The sequence below is a fragment of the Pogona vitticeps genome, chromosome 15 (genome assembly GCF_051106095.1).
Source record: "Pogona vitticeps strain Pit_001003342236 chromosome 15, PviZW2.1, whole genome shotgun sequence".
NCBI lineage: Eukaryota > Metazoa > Chordata > Lepidosauria > Squamata > Agamidae > Pogona > Pogona vitticeps.
The window spans coordinates 9,687,941-9,704,640 of NC_135797.1; the positions used below are offsets into that span (position 1 = coordinate 9,687,941).

General features: G+C 46.9%; 1 protein-coding gene across 6 annotated transcripts in view; it reads left to right on the plus strand.

Annotated features, from left to right (window-relative positions):
• Window positions 1-1,173: 1,173 nt before the first annotated feature.
• IGSF9 (immunoglobulin superfamily member 9) overlaps window positions 1,174-16,700 on the plus strand; it is a 75,832-nt gene continuing 60,305 nt past the window's right edge. For 2 of the 6 annotated variants that reach the window (XM_072984464.2, XM_072984463.2), the window contains exons 1-3: window positions 1,175-1,538; window positions 7,885-8,270; window positions 12,066-12,260. In XM_072984464.2, the coding sequence (XP_072840565.2) occupies window positions 8,213-8,270; window positions 12,066-12,260 (253 nt within the window). In that variant the 5' untranslated portion in view covers window positions 1,175-1,538; window positions 7,885-8,212. Of the gene's footprint in view, window positions 1,539-5,809; window positions 6,964-7,884; window positions 8,271-12,065; window positions 12,261-16,700 lie in introns of those variants that run through there. The other 4 variants (XM_072984460.2, XM_072984465.2, XM_072984462.2 and 1 more) reach the window with 4 other exon arrangements.

Consider the following 16,700-nt stretch of genomic DNA (forward strand, 5'->3'; position numbering starts at 1 on the left):
ATAAAATGCACTTTCCCCCCAAGTTTTTAAAATAAGATATTTAACACTGCAATAATAAATTGGGGGGGGGGAGATAGTCTTGGAGCTCCTTACAGCCCTAGTAGCCATTTGTTACAGCATAAATCATCCATTCTTTTTCATCCATCTTTTTTTAAAATGGTGATTTACTAATTGTGTGTGTATGTGTGTGTGTGTTTATTTTTGGTTCTGCATTATACTTTTCGCAGTGCCTCAGCACGAACGGGGGCGGTATATAAAAAGTGAAGGAATAATAATAAATAAATTGAAGAAACAATCGCAAATCGATTCCATTGACACATTTCACGTTCCTGAAAAAAATGATGTCGCACAGCGTAAGCATCCTTCAGTCTTGAGGGACGATGGTAAATGTGCTCTGAATAGAGAGGGGTGCCACACGGGCCACAAACATGAATGCTGTATAATCCACATTTTTTTTTTGTCTATTTAAAGCCCCACAAGACGGGGTTGGCAGCAACAGACCAGCAACGTCTGCCGTTCGGCAAAGGAGAAAGAAATACTCTGTGCGTGTTTGAGGAATCCCAGCCATTGGCGATTTCTCTCCATGCAAGGTTGAGCACTTAGATTCAACAGGTACGTCGCTCCATCTTCTCGGCGGCTTTGGAACTCCCTGCCACTGGAGACTTTGGAACTCCCTGCCACTGGAAGGCCAGCCTGGACTGCCCTTCCACAAGCAAACAATGACCTTCCTCTTCAGGCCGGCTTTCTCTTAGGGACTGTCTCTATCTGGGGGGGAGGCCGGCGGTTAAATGGATTGTGCTTTTAAAAGTGTTTTTTAATATTGATATTATGGGTTATTCCCATTTGATTCCTTGATTAAAAAAAAAAAAACATTGCTAAGCTGACTTTTAAAAATTAATTGCAAGCGTTGCAAGCCCCCTTGCAGGGCGAGGTAAAAAAAATATAAATATTTTAAATAAGGAAAAAAAAAGAAACCCTCGACCTCGTTGGAGAAACTACATCTCCCAGGATGCTCCGCTGGCCGAAAAGGGACACCTGTCCATCCAAACCATTTAAAGCCCAGCCTTGGGCGCGCGGGGGGGGGGGTAGTGGTCATCGACGGCGATTGGTCAGTTTGGAAGCTGCCCGAGGCGCTCCTGGGCGTCCCATTGGCTGTCCCTGAGGCTGGGGAGGGGGGGGGGAGAGAGAGAAAAGAAAAGACAGGGGAACTCCCCCCCCCATTGTGTAAGCGCGCAAGTTCTGGCCGGCGGAGCGCGCGCGCCTCCCGTGGGCTTCCCCCCCTTGGGCGCGATCCCGTGCGTCCTGCGCGGCGCAGGGAGGGATCCAGAGAGCGCTGAAGTGGAGGAGGAAGGGGGGCGCGCAAGAGGAGGATCTCTCTTCTTGCTCTGAGAGAGAGAGAGGATCCGGGGAATCCAGGGCGGGGGGGGATCCTGCAACTCTTGTGTCGGGAGGAGTTGCGCGCGGGGGGGTCGAGAGGCGTGTTGGATGGCGCCGGCAGGAGGAGCAGCAGCAGCAGCCAGAGGATCGGGCCAGCGCAGGTAGAGAGCACGTCGCGCCCCCCCCCCCCGGCTCGGATGCCTGGGTTCCTCTCCTCCAGGAAGGGGGGGTAGGAAGAGAGGGAGGGCACGATCCACGGGGGGGGGTGCTGGTTCTCTGCCCCCCCCCAGCTCGGAGGCACGGTGGGGTTTTGGATCGCCCAGGTCTAGGAAAATAGGGGCTCGGTGGGGATGGGGGGGGGTCTGGATGCGTCGCCGTGCGGGACCCCCATTCCAGTCCCAGGACACGCCGGATCCCTTCGGGAGGGGGGGTGAGATAAAAGGAGGGGGGGTCGCTCGGACGCCTGGGTCCCTTGCTCGGCGGATCGGGCGGGGGGGCCAAAAGAAAGCGCAAGGAGCGCTTCTGGGCGCGCGTCTCTTGTGCGCTCGGGCGCAGCGGGAGGAGGAAGGAATTTATGAATGAATTTATGAATGAATTTATGAATGGATGGATGGATGAGTTAGTCAATGGATGGATGGAAAGAGAGAGAGATGGATGGATGGATGGATGGATGGATGGATGGATGGATGGATGGAAAGAGAGACAGATGATGGATGGATGGATGGATGGATGGATGGATGGATGGATGGATGGATGGATGGAAAGAGAGACAGATGATGGATGGATGGATGGATGGATGGATGGATGGATGGATGGATGGATGGATGGAAAGAGAGAGAGAGAGAGGGATGGATGGATGGATGGATGGATGGATGGATGGATGGATGGATGGATGGATGGATGGATGGATGGAAAGAGAGACAGATGATGGATGGATGGATGGATGGATGGATGGATGGATGGATGGATGGATGAAGGAGGGAGACTAGTGGCCAGAGCCCTGTCTGGAGGGAGAGGTGGAAAGGGCGCATCCTGAATGAACACCAAAGCCTGGGTCTCTTCCCCCCCCCCCCCGCCCCCCAGCTTCGGTGGCTGAGCTCTTCACTCTTTTAAGCAGGGAGGAAGGTGGGAGGGTGATCCGATGCTGAAACTGACCAGGTTTGGAGAAACTTCAGTAGATCTACAGCTTTAGGATCTTCAGATTGAATCCAGCTCTTTTAGAGCACATTTTAGACGATCCTTTATTTATTTCTTATTTTAGAAGAGCTCCTAAAAGGATCATGTTAAATATATATATTTATTATTTTATTCTCGAAGGCTTTCAGGATGAGGATCTGGGGGTGGTTGTAGGTCCCCCCCCCAGGCTCTTTGACCATGTTCTGAACAGGGTCAAACAGCCTGGAAAAACCTACAACCACCATATTCATTATTTATTTTAAATGTGTGTGTTTTTTAAAACTCCACCTTTCTCCTTAAAAAAAGTACCCAGGATATTATTTTTTTTACAACTTTGAAAGGACAGTGTTGAAGTTAGCAACAGTGAGTACGCAATCCTAAAAGGATCAATGAATGCAAAAATAAAGAAATAAAAAAATCCAGAAGCAGCTCCAATGCACTTTCAAAACAGTAAGGTGCGACAATCCATTGAAGAAACGGCTTTGTTCTGTTTCGCCAGGAAAGGGATTTGAAATCTCCAGGTATCACAGGTGGGCTGTCTGTTGGATAACTTGAATTTCGATAGAAGCTTCTTTCAGATAGAGCAGCCTCTGAGATACACACACTCTCTCTGCTTGGTACCCCCAGGTGTTGGATGGCAGTCCCATCATCCACAATGCTGGATGTTGGGACTGTCATCCAACACACCTAGGGGTACCCAGAGTTTCCAAACTTTGTTGTCCTTAGTTGAGGGAGGATGAGTTATAATTTTAGAATTGGGTTCAAATCTCCAAAAAAGCTCATGGGATGCTCTTGAGCTAGTCGCTGGTCTATTTTTATTTATTTAGTGGTGCCTCGCACAGCGAGGTTAATCCGTTCCGGATTAACCCTTGCTGTGTGAAAACATCGCTGTACGGATCAAAAAAAGCCATTGGAACGCATTAAACTTAGTTTAATGCGTTCCAATAGCAGCTTTACTCACCATACAGCGATGTTTCTCTGATGGCCGGCAGCCATTTTCGCGCCCTCCCCTCGCTTAACGAGGGTGCGAAAATGCTGCACGTGGCCATTTTGGGGCTTCCGGCAGCCATTTTGAAGCCGCCGAACAGCTGATCGGCGGGTCGCAAAGCGAAGGTCGGTAAGCGAACCGCTTACCGACCTTCGCTCTGTGATTTTGAGCCATAGGGGCCGTCGGTGTGCAATCGCATTTGTGATCGCTAGAATGGCCCCGTTGTGCGGATTCGTTGTTCTACGGTGCACTCGTTGTGTGAGGCAGCACTGTATTTTAGTTTTATACCACTCCATCGAGTGGTCCAGCCACTACTCTGGCCGGATTCCAGCAGTAGAATAAACAAAGAAAAGCCCAATCTCACCCAAACCAAATATATAAAATAAGATATATCTCTCTATAGCAAAACAACAGTCCTACACCGCAGGGTTATTTTGAATGAAATAGAGAGCAGCCATAATATCTCTTAGCTGAGCTCCTTTATTGACGGATGGGTGATCAATACACTGCATTAAATCAATTATTACGTAATAATTCTTTTTGTATTTATCTGTGTATTTTAGGTTGTAAGCCGCCTAGAGTGGTCGTCATTGACCAGATGGGCGGGATATAAATGAAATCAATCAATTAATAATAAATGATACATAAATGCTTAACAAAAGTTGCAGACTGCAAGCAGTTTGTTAGGAGACAGATGTTTTAAAACAAAATGTGCCTATACCATATATAGATCATATGATATCGGTGCTCTAAAGGTAAGAAGAGCATCTCTTTTGAGATCTTCCATGAAACGCATGTCCATCATTTGAAAGCAAAGTGCCCTTCTCCCGGAAACACTTTTGCTGATGAGGATTTGGCTACTTCTTCAACTGACCAGCCTCTCCAGTTAAGCGGGCCAAGCAGTTTACAAATGGGAAATTCTTTTCCATGCAATTTCCTAGAGTAGGGGTGGACAGTATTCCAGCAGTGGGCAATATCCTATATATCATTTTTTTTTAAAAAAATAACTTTTTGGCTTAGAAACACCCCTGGCGGGGGAGAATTGGGCCATATCTTGAGGACCTTCTATAGTCCTTCCCCCCTTTTTGCAGTGGTGCCTCGCTTAATGATTGCCCCGCATTACAACAAATCCGCTTTACGATGTTCTTTTTGCGATCGCAAAACAATGATCTAAATGGGGGAATTTCGCTTGCCGATGATTGGTTCCCTGCTTCGGGAACTGATTTTCGCTTTACGATGATCTAAACATCTGATCGTCAGGTTTTCAAAATGGCCACCCAGGGCTTAAAATGGCTCCCCGCTGTGCTTAGGGACGGATTCCTCGCTATGCAGGCAGCGAAAATGGCCGCCGTATGGAGGATCTTCGCTGGATGGTGAGTTTTTAGCCCATTGGAATACATTAACTGGGTTTCAATGCGTTTCGATGGGTTTTTTATTTTCGCTTTACAAGGTTTTCGCTCTACAGCGATTTTGCTGGAACGAATTAATGTCGTTAAGCGAGGCACCACTGTATATATTTATATAAATTTATATATATTTACCATGGTCCTTTTAGGAGCTCTTCTCAGGTTCCATAACCTCTTGTCAAACACGAATACGACACAGATGAACAGAAAAGTAGAACGTTTTTCAGTCTGTGGGCCCCCTTCAAATGTGCCAAACCCACCCACTCCCCCTGTTATAGGACTCCCCTTGAGAATGGCTTGTCTAGATTGTTGACCGGTGATGGTTGTGGTGTCCCATGTGGCCTTTCAGCACTCTACCGCTCTGCCAACACTGGCCCAACAAAGTCGTCTTGTCCAAATCCAAGCAGAGCCCCCGCCCCGCAGCCATGAAATTCATAGGATAATCTGGAGTCTGTCATTCCTTACTAGTTTGTAGAGGAGAGCAGCATACAGTCCTCTTGAGCTTAATGGAGAAAGACAGAATAGAATATTTCACATGCCATGACTGAAAACATATGATAACGTCTGGTTGTTGTGGGTTTTTCGGGCTGTTTGGCCCTGTCCTTGAGGTTTTTCTTCCTAACGTGTCGCCAGTCTCCGTGGCCGGCCCCTTCAGAGGACAGGAATCAGGACTCCCACAGACTGCCCCAGAGCACGGACAGAGTTCGGACTCCTGTCCTCTGAAGATGCCGGCCACAGAGACTGTGGTCATCCTTTTTCGACAAAAAAACAACAACACCCACCCACCCCACTGTACAGCTTACTATCCCCAATTATAAAGCTGACCCTGCAGCTATTTTGTCAACTAGAATCATGGCCATTTAATGTCTTTCTGGCTGCGTTTAGCATCGTGGTTCCCAACATTTTCGACATTTTTTTTTTATTTTGGAGAAATTCTTGAAGCTCCTCCTTTACTATGATTGCGTTACAGAAACATAAATTATTTAAAAATAAAACTTACACAAAAACTTAATTGAAAAAAAAACTACCGTAATATTTCTGGAGGAATCTTGTCTTGTTGTAATGATACATTTTTTAAAGTGATTTAAAAAAAAACAGCGAGTAAGAAATACCAAAATCTTGTGCTGTCCTTCGAATTTCTCCATTTCTTGGTTTGGGAACCAGTGACCCAGGGACCAAATGTAGGGTCCTATATTTTTTTTAATTGGGAAACAAACTCAATTCGTTGTTGTTGTTAATAATTCTGGAGGCATTCAAGAGAAAATGGGACCATCCTTAGTTAGATCTGCTTTGCTTTGGATTCCTGCCTTGAGCAGGGGGTTAGACTAGATGACCTTAAGAGGACCCTTAAAACTCCATGATTCTATGACTATGATTCTGATATCTTGTGACTTTTCTTCTCGGCTTGCCTTTTTTGGTTCATTTTTGGTCCATGTCCAGTTCTTTCACTTATTTCCCCGGAATTGACTTGCTCCCCTTTGATCCAAAACCAATAGGTTTTGTTTTTTTAGGGCAGGGGGAGAGGGAACATTAAAATAAAACTTCAGAGCCCATCTGTCGGTTGAGTTTTACGTACATCCCATCAGAAAATGTGAAGCAGGGGGGAAATTGTGCTGCTAGTCAGAGGTGCTGGAAGGATGAAGTGCTTCCACGTTAAGCACCAGATTTTTTTAATTTGCCCAACTTGAAAAAATTGGATCTGACAAGGGAAACGATGGAAAAGCAAAGGGCAGAGATTCTGGGGAGAGGTGTGTTCTCATTCTCCCTCCCTCCCTCTTGTTCTCTCTCTTACCCTTACCCTTTCTGCAGCTTTGTGGATAATAAACAGAGGTGAACGGGTTAGGGAGATTTTATATGCAGGGAAGGTACAATGGACTATGAACCTGCTTATAGCTGCTGTACAGATGGCAGGCGAGAACAGGAGGAAAGAGGTATTGACCGAGAGGAATGAGGTTGAAAAGGAGGGAAGAGAAAAGCGAAGGAGGGGAAGGTTTGGAAACACATCAGAAGAGGAAGGTATGGAAAAATGTCTTCTTAGAACTACAGAGCGGGAAAGGGACCCTTTGAACCGTCAGGCCTAGCTCCTATCGAGAAGGCTCGGTGGTGGAATTGAACTCCCAGTCTTTGGGCCTGCAGCCAAATACAGTCGTGCCCCGCTTTACAATTACCCCGCATTATGACGAATCCGCTTCACGGCAACGTTTTTGCGATCGCAAAACGATGGTCTAAATAGGGTTTTTTCGCTTTGCGATGATCGGTTCCCTGCTTCGGGAACCGATTCTTCGCAAAACGATGTTTTCTAATCAGCTGATTGGTGGTTTCAAAATGGCCGCTGGGTAATTAAAATGGCTCCCCGCTGTGTTTAGGGACGGATTCCTCGCTATACAGGCAGCGAAAATGGCCGCCGTATGGAGGATCTTTGCTGGACGGTGAGTTTTTACCCCATTGGAACACATTGAACAGGTTTCAGTGCTTTTCAATGGGGTTTCTAATTTCGGTTTACGATGTTTTCGCTTAACGGCGATTTTCCTGGAACGGATTATCGTTGTTAAGCGAGGCACCGCTGTACCTAAACCACCGACTGAGCTATCCGGCTGTTCTAATGCCGGCTTTCCTGCTCTTGGGGAAAAAGAGACTGTTGTATGTGTCGCTTGTACCATTTCAAGGGTTACCGCAACCTGTGGCCCATTATCTTAATTAGTTATCATCAGCTGCTATTCTGGACAGCTTGCATAGACTGTAGACTTACAACATCCTTATAACACACACACCCCAATGATAAAGCCTGACCTACCATCTCAGGCGGCTTTGGTCTGATAATCCAGCAGGACGACTCTGAGATTCAACTCGACCTCCCCCCCAAGTTTTTCTTGGTTAGGGTCAAAAACCAGGTTTCCGAAATTAATTTTGAACCTGACTGGAATTTTGCTCCGACAGGTGTACGTCTATGCTGAGGAATTCCTTGGAGGGACGTTACCATACTTGGTCTCTTTGGCCTCGGAGATTGCGTTCTCACTCAAAGACCGGAGGTCAACGCTACTGAGAGAGAGGGAGACTGCGGGGATGAGAATCCAAGGCTGTTCTCCAAATTGTCCAGTGGCGTCCCCCGAACGGCCGCTGTTCTGACACGCAAGGGCAGCCTGAGAAGTTTTTTCATTCCCCCACCTCTTGAACAACACAACGTTGGTCCTCTTGGCAGCTTGACGTTTTGGCAAGAAGGCCGTTCCGGCGGTGCTGCAGGGCATCTGGCCGCGGCATCTGTGCTATGAATTGGTGTTTATCGATTGCCTGTATCATCCTGGTCTGGAGCAGCTTCGCTGACGGTAAGGAGCGTCTCTTATTTTCTCTCGGGGTGGGCAGATTTTTTGGGGGGGGTGTTTCCCAATGTGGATAAAGTGACGGAGGAGGGCTTTGGAGAACATGGTTTGAATTCCTACTTGGCTATGGAAACCTCACTTGGGGGAATGGAACCAGTAAAACCACTCCTTAAATGACCTCCTTACCTTGAAAGCCTTAGTAGGGTCACTATAAGTTGATTCCCTCTACATTGGCTTGGGCACGTCGTGAGAATGGCTGATGGTTGGATTCCAAAAGATCTCCTGGATGGAGAATGAGTGCACGGAAATCGCCCCAGAGGGAAGACTACAGCTGCGATACAAGGACATCTGCAAGCGGGATCTGAAGGCCTTAGGAATGGACCTCAACAGATGGGAAACCTTGACCTCTGAGCGTTCAGCCTGGAGGCAGGCGTTGCATTGTGGCCTCTCCCAATTTGAAGGGTTCCTTGTCCAGCAGGCCGAGGCAAAGAGGAGCATGTGACCATAGTCGCTTGTCCCAGCTCCCGCCAACCTAGCGGTTCGAAAGCATGAAAATGTGAGTAGATAAATAGGGACCACCTCGGTGGGAAGGTAACAGTATTCCATGTCTAAGTCGCGCTGGCCACGTGACCACGGAAGATTATTTTCGGACAAAACGCTGGCTCTACGGCTTGGAAACGGGGATGAGCACCACCCCCTAGAGCCGGAGACGACAGGACGAAAATTGTCAAGGGGAACCTTTACCTTTTACCCAAGGCCACCAGAAGAGCAACATCTTCTCTAACCTTCATCTAAAGCAAGCCTGTGATGTATGGCTCCTCCCTCACTTCAGCTGCAGGGTTAAAAATTAGAACCAACTAAATAAGGCTAGAATCTGCTTTGCTCAGTTTGCTCTTGCTGGTAGTTGGTGACATTTTTTGCAAGCCTCACCCCATTTTATTTTATTTTTTGGCTACGGAGCAATTTCCAGCTTGCAGAACAACCAGTCAGAGATTGTCCAGAGTAGCACAGGTAGAGTGCAATGCTCTGCTAATACTGGATGAGGATACTGACCTCAAAGTTTATTGACTTTGCCTGACGTCTATCTGGTCACCTCACCTGCCCTTTCTTTCTACCATGGTGGGTGGGATTCTGTCCGTCCTGCTCTAGATTTTATTTTATTTTTTTTATCCCTTTTTTGAAAAGGGACCCTTTTATTTTTTTTTTCAGACAAAGCAGGTTAGCTGTCTTGCAACCTTCGGTTTCTTTTGCTAAAAATACCCTGGTGCAGTGGTTCCCCAACCTTGGGGCCTCCAGATGTTCTTGGACTTCAACTCCCAGAAATCCTGGCCGGCAGAGGTGGTGGTGGTGAAGGCTTCTGGGAGTTGTAGTCCAAGAACATCTGGAGGGCCCAGGCTCTGCTCTAGTGCAGTTGTTCTTAACCTTTGTTACTCAGGTTTTTTTGGACTGCAACTCCCAGAAGCCTTCACCATCAGCTCTGCTGGCTGGGGTTTCTGGGAGTTGCAGTTCAAAAACACCTGAGTAACAAAGGTTAAGAACCACTGCTCTAGTGGGTTATGTTCCACAGTTTTAAACTCCTCAGTGCCCTTAAAAGTGCTCAGAATCTGCTGCCCACTGATCGAAAGCCACCTTTCCCCTCACGGCAGGGATACTTCATCAATGTCAAAGTGACACCATTAGAAAATATATATACCGTATTTTTCGCTCCATAAGACGCACATACTTTCCACCCCCCTGTTTTGTGGGGAAAAAGTGCGTCTTATGGTGCAAAAAATACGGTATATATCTGGGTCAATTGGACATGATTTCCCCTTTCAAGGGAATGTGCCTTGTCTCTCAAAGACACACTCTGGTACAGATATGTTTATTTATTTATTTCATTTATTTAAAATATTTTTACCACAGCTTTATCCTTCAAAAGGACCGGCCCATCTTTAAAAGATCATAGGTTAAAAATGAAAAAGAGTAAGAATACAAAAAGAAACAAAAAACACCACCACACAAAAAATGGTGAACAAAATCAACGCCAAAAACAGGCTGAAACACTCTATTTATTTAAACAAACAAACAACCCTCGCAGACAAGCAGTCCTCGAGGGAAAGCCTGCTTGAGGAGAAACGCCTTTGTCTGCGTGCAGAAGAACGGCAGCGATGGGACCAGCCGGGCCTTGAGATATCTCGGAACCAAGTGGTTTAGGGCTTCGTAGCACTTTGAATTGTGCCCGGAAATGTATTGGCAAGCAGCCGGTGGAGATGCTTCTCCAAGAACGGGCGCAGCTGGCACACTCATCTTAGCGGTGCAGATGCACTGCTGAAACGTCGGGCATCCAGGCTCGGAGACGAATCCAAGCTGCACACCTACGTTTTTTTTTTGGAGGAACTAGAACACCATCCATCGCAGGCTGCATCCCTATCTTTCGTCTGACCAGGCGCACCTCTGTTCTTACCTGGATTAAGTTCCAGTGGATTCCCCCTCATCCAATCGGTTACTGACACCAGACACCGATCTGGGGCTGAAACAGCTTCCTCGGATTTAGATGGAAAGGAAGACAGAGTTGTGTACATACTGGTGACTCCCCAAAACTCTTGAACCTCTCCCAGCAGTTTCATGCAGATGTTAAATAGCATAGGGGGCAAAATAGAACCCCAAGGGACACACACACACACCCCGGTCATTGGCCAAGAATCCCCGAGCACTACCTTATGAGTTGTCCCTCCACAACTAGAGCCACCGTAGAACAGGGCTCCCAAGTCCCATCCCAGAGAGATGGCCCAGAAGGACACTGTAGTCAATGGTCTCGAAAGCTGCTGAAAAATCCAGTACAAAACACGGACCAGTTCCTGGCGTAGGTCATCCACCAAGGCAGCCAGAGCGGTCTCCGTGTCATCACCAGGTCTGAAGCCAGATTGAAATGGATCACGATCGTCCGTCTCCTCCAGGAACCCCTGGAGCTGAGAAATTACAACCCACTCCCAACGTCTTGCCCAAGAATGGGATATTACAGACTGGCCGGGAATTGTTCAGTACAGTGGTGCCCCGCAGGACAACGATAATCCGTTCCGGGGAAAACCGCTGTTTAGCGAAATCGTCGTCGTGCGAAATCCGTTTCCCCATTGGAATGCATTGAAACCCGTTTAATGCGTTCCAATGGGGAAAATACCTCGTTGTCCAGTGAAAATCGCCCATTTTGCGAAGCGCCAATCAGCTGTAAAAATGGCTGACCTGCAAAGCATGGGTCCGGAAAACACAGGGCAGCCATTTTGCGGAGCCGGAAAAATCGTCGTCTTGCGAACAAACAGTTCGCGAAGCACGGACCTAATCGACGTCAAGCGAAAATCCCCCATTGGAATGAGTTTTGCGAATCGCTATAGCGATTGCAAAAAGTCATCGTAATGCGGATTCGTCGTTCAGCGGGGTCGTCGTCTTGCGAGGCACCACTGTATTGTGGGATCCAAGGAGGGCTTTTTCAGCCATGGTCTCATTATTACCTCCTTTAAGTATGTCAGGATCCTACCCTGTTGGAACGAGGCATTCGCCACTCCACCTACCCACTCGATCAGTTCCTTTCCGGCAGCCATTATAAGTTTGATCATCATCAGCTTGAGATGTCCGTATTTAAAGTGAATTTCCAAAATCCACAGCAAAGCAAAAGCTTGATGAGGTCATTTCAAAGGTCTAGCCGTGTTATCAGCTTGGGCTTTGCGCGGACCAAAACATTGGCAGCTTTTTTTGGAAGAGGATAGGCAGAAAAATGTCTAGGTTCTGTGTCGTTGATCATACTTTCTAAACATTCCTCACCAGCAGGTGAACGTGAAGAACAGCCCCGCGCTGTGATTGGCCGAATAGGAGAGAGTGCCATTTTGGGCTGCGACTTACTCAAGCCAGCTGACGCAAGTCCCCCCCTTTACGTCATCGAGTGGGTCCGTTTTGGCTTCCTCCTGCCCATCTTCATCAAATTTGGCCTTTATTCCCCCCGTGTGGATCCAGAATATGTAGGTAAGTCCATGTGGCCACTTTGCTTCGTGTTCCTGTACATGCATATCTACTGGAGGGGTGGGGAATAGATCAATCGGCCAACAAGAGAAACCTGTTATGGAGGGTGTGATTTTTATTGATTGATTGATTTTAATTCCGAAGATACAATCTTAACCATCCTTCCTGCTTCTACGGTGGGAATCGAGAAGGTGCTTATGTGGTCCTTTGGAGGCAACAGCTCTCTTTGATCCCTCTGGGCTTAACCGGGCAAATTATGCCTCCTCCATCAAAGTTTCAAGGCTGCTCTTTGGGGAAGATAATGGCTTTTTCAGCAATGGTCTCATGATGACCTCCTTGAAGGACAGAGAGGGTCAGGGTGCGAAATTTATTGCTATGGTGCTTGCCATTGAGTTCATTTTCACAGTCAGAACATAGTGATCAGAAGTTTTCAGTTAGTACGGCAACAAATGCACCCACAAAATAACTCGAGAGGAGATTACCGTATTTTTCCATGTATAAGACACCCCCATGTATAAGACGCCCCCACTTTTCTAATCCAAAATTAAGAAATCTAAGAGGGGCTTAGCAAGTGTAGGGGGAAAGGGATCAAAGTGCTGCAGGATCGCTTCGATCCCCGCTTTCCCTTCCACTTGTTTTTCTATCCTCAGCTTATTTCCGTCTATAAGACGACCCTCAATTTTTAGTCTAAAGATTTTAGACAAAATTATAGTCTTATACATGGAAAAATACGGCGACCATTTTGAATCCTGACAATCAGCTGTTTGCTGATCCTCGCAAAGCGAAAATTGGTTCCCGAAGCAGGGAACCGATCAATGTTAAGCGAAATTCCCCCATCTAAACATCGTTTTGCGATTGCAAAAGCGATCACAAAAACTTCAACATTAAGCGGATTCGTCGTCAAGCGGGGTAATCGTCCAGCGGGGCACCACTGTAAGTCTCATTGTGTTTCATGGTCTCAGGGGAATGTGCATAGGACCCATGTCTTGCTTTCTGTAAAGCAGCCTTCTTCTGACTGGTGCCCTCTGGATAGTCTGAATTATACATCCCATCGTCCCCAGGCAGCTTGTTGGTTGGGAATATAAGCTGTCTGAATCACGAGCGGGTATAGTCAACCCCATTTCAGGGCACTGGGTTGGAAAAAAAGGCAGCTTAAGAGAATGAAAGGAAACCCTACTGGGGTAGGGGATGCTGCATCGCTGTCTTATGTGATATTTGGCGTTTGAAGTCTTGAATCACAAAAGCGATAACATTGCTCAAGGAACTCTGTGTCGCCTTCCTTAATTAGAACTACGGGTGTGTTTGCTGAATCGAAATATGATGAACCAACGCATTGGGACCCAGGCATGGGGGATTCTGAATCACTCCGATGTTAGAAGCTTGGTGTGGAGTGTTCTTCCCGGATGACGGGTCTCCCCACTGTATTGTCACGGGTGCCCCCCAAAATCTCACACTTCTGGGCTACCCTTAGCCTTATTCCACGCTGCAACTCGATGACTCTTTATGGGTTTACTCCCCCCCATCTCAGTGTGGGTGGGTCCTCTGGCAGGTCTGACGGCTCCTTGATGGTGGGCTTGGCTTCTTGGTCTTGGAGATGGAGAGATCCTGCCTGGATCAGAGTTACTCCGCCTGCCCTGTCTGATCTGATCGAAGAGAGAGGATGCATTGGCACCTCCCGATGCTCCAGGTCATGGAAAGAGCAGTAGTAATGAGTGTACAGTGGGGGTGGAGCAGAGGCGCCAGCGGCCTTTTGGAAAAGAGATTTTGCATGCATCAGTGGACATCCACTCAGTCGGGAGAGGAAGCGCCCCAAGCGCAGTGATTTGTCCCCACCACTGCCGCACACTCAAACCCGTTGATGAGCTGGTGGTGGCAGTGGCTGGTGAGGAGTGGGAGGTGAACAGGACAATCCTTCCCTACCCACTGTATGTCAGACAGAAAATGTACACTCAGTCAGAGCAGGATGTTTCATGCACTTCTCGGTTTTACCTAATGCACCTTGTTACATCTTGTTGACAGACTTTGGCTGAGACAAATACAGTGGTGCCTCGCTTAACGACAACAATCCATTCCAGGAAAATTGCCGTTAAGCGAAAACATCGTAAAGCGAAATTAAAAACCCCATTGAAACGCATTGAAACCCGTCCAATGCATTCCAATGGGGTAAAAACTCACCGTCCAGCAAAGATCCTCCATACGACGGCCGTTTTCGCTGCCTGTATAGCGAGGAATCCTTCCCTAAGCACAGCGGGGAGCCATTTTAAGCACCCGGTGGCCATTTTGAAAACCGACAATCAGCTGGTTTTGATCGTCTTAAAGCGAAAATCGGTTCCAGAAGCAGGGAACCGATCATCGGCAAGCGAAATCCCCCCATTTAGACCATCGTTTTGCAATCGCAATTGCGATCACAAAAAGATCGTCGTAAAGCGGATTCATCGTAATGTGGGGCAATAGTTAAGCGTGGTGTGACTGTAATTAATTGTGCTAAGTCTTGTCCTAGTCTGGTTTTCCTTCCTCCCAGACTAGACATGATTGTGGCAAATCAGCAGGTTCCATTTTCTTGGCCAGGGTTGGGGGTGAAATCTATTTTCTTGTCTCTCTGGTCACTTTCCATTAGAGAGTCAACTTAATGCATAGTCTTTCTGGGCCAGCATAACTTCCTCCAATCTGCCGTTTCCCAGTTAGCATTACTAATGGCCATGTTGGTTAAGGATAGTATTTTTTTGGTTGTTGTAGGTTTTCCGGGCTGTTTGGAGGTTTTTCTTCCTAACGTTTCGCCAGTCTCTGTGGCTAGCCTCTTCAGAGGACAGGAGTCAGAACTCTGTCTGTGTTCTGGTGTAGTGTGTGGGATAGTTGAATATTTGTAGCTGTGGGATCAGCTTTTTGTCCTTTTCAGGAGATTGGGTGATTAGGGTGATCAGGGTGTTTTCTGTTATGGCTGTTTTGTTGTGATAAAGGGGAGATGGTCCGTCACTGTGATTGATGGGTGTTGTTAGCTGCCCCGAGTAGACTTTGTCTAGAGGGGCAGAGTATAAGTCTAAATAAAATAAAGTTAGCTAGTCTATTGTGTGCAGTAATCACCAGTCCTTGTAACTCGGTACTTTTCTTTTTACATAGGACATGTACCTGGCTGATCAACATTATTTCAGCTGATCCCTGAGTTTACAGGGTAATATTTAGAACCAAACAAAATCACTTTTAAGGAAGAACATTTAATTGCCAGTACAGAATATTCTTTTTGAAGGCAAAAAAGGAGCTGCTGTTCCTCCCAAATATGTCCTAAGAAATCTACCGACTTCTGTTGAGTTTTGTTTCATCGTTTGTTTTTCTGTCTCAGCCCATGAAAGTGCTTGAATATTAACAAGAGGGGTTTTGTGCAAAAATGGATTCAAGGAAGCAGATTTCTATCTCTTGTGTTTCTACCAAGCTGAACTGAATTGAGATATTCCACTCTTCCATGATACAGTAGCATCTGGGTTAAGGTTATAAACTCATTGGTGGGGATTTTTGAAAAAGGGTTGAATTCTTCTAGAGCTTTCATTGGTTTCAGAGTGAGGCCTAAGTACTCAGCTGGTTTGCATCCCCAAAGCCTCAGCCAGGACAACCAGTAATTAGGAATGATGGGAATTCTGATGTAAAATATCTAGAAGGCATTATTGGCTTTCCACACTCCCAATACATAGTACTTGAGGAGGGGATAACATTCTTGCCCGACAGGTGAAACACTGGTTGATTGTCATATAGGCTCCCCATGTGTGGCCCTGTGTGTATGTGTGTTGTGTGTGTACATTTGTAAATGTCTCTGTGCATGTGGATGATAATCAAAAACCGCATATACTCGAGTATAAGCTGACACAAATATAAGCCGAGGAACCCGATTTTACAAAAAAAAAAAAAACCTGGGAAAACTCATTGACTCGAGTATAAGCCGAGGGTGGAAAATGCAGCAGTATAAGCAGAGACAGAGGATGGAGGAGGAAGGTGGGAGGAGGAAGGTGGGTACATAGAATATGCAGGAAGAGGAGGATGGGAGTGTCCTGGAAGCAGTGCACTTAACCCGGGGTATCGGACCACCCACAGAGTGTGTGGGCGACCGTAAATGAACGGGGGAGTCTAGAGAACACCTGCACTGCAGGGGGAGAACATGTAATTTTGACACTGACTCGAGTATAAGCCGAGGGGGTGCACTTTCAGTACAAAAAATTGTGCTGAAAAACTAGGCTTATATTCGAGTATATACAGTAGTTTGCATGTTTTGTTCCTGGTCACTCTGTGGTGTATATGTGGGTCACTAATTTCATTTGTTCTTTCCTAGGTTTTTGGAAGGGGCCGCTGTGGCCCTTCACATGCTTTTGAACTTTAGCTGCCATCTACCAGTATAGCCAATAATAAGAGATTATGGGTGTGGCAGTCCAAAAATATCTGGGGAGTTCCAGTTGCCTA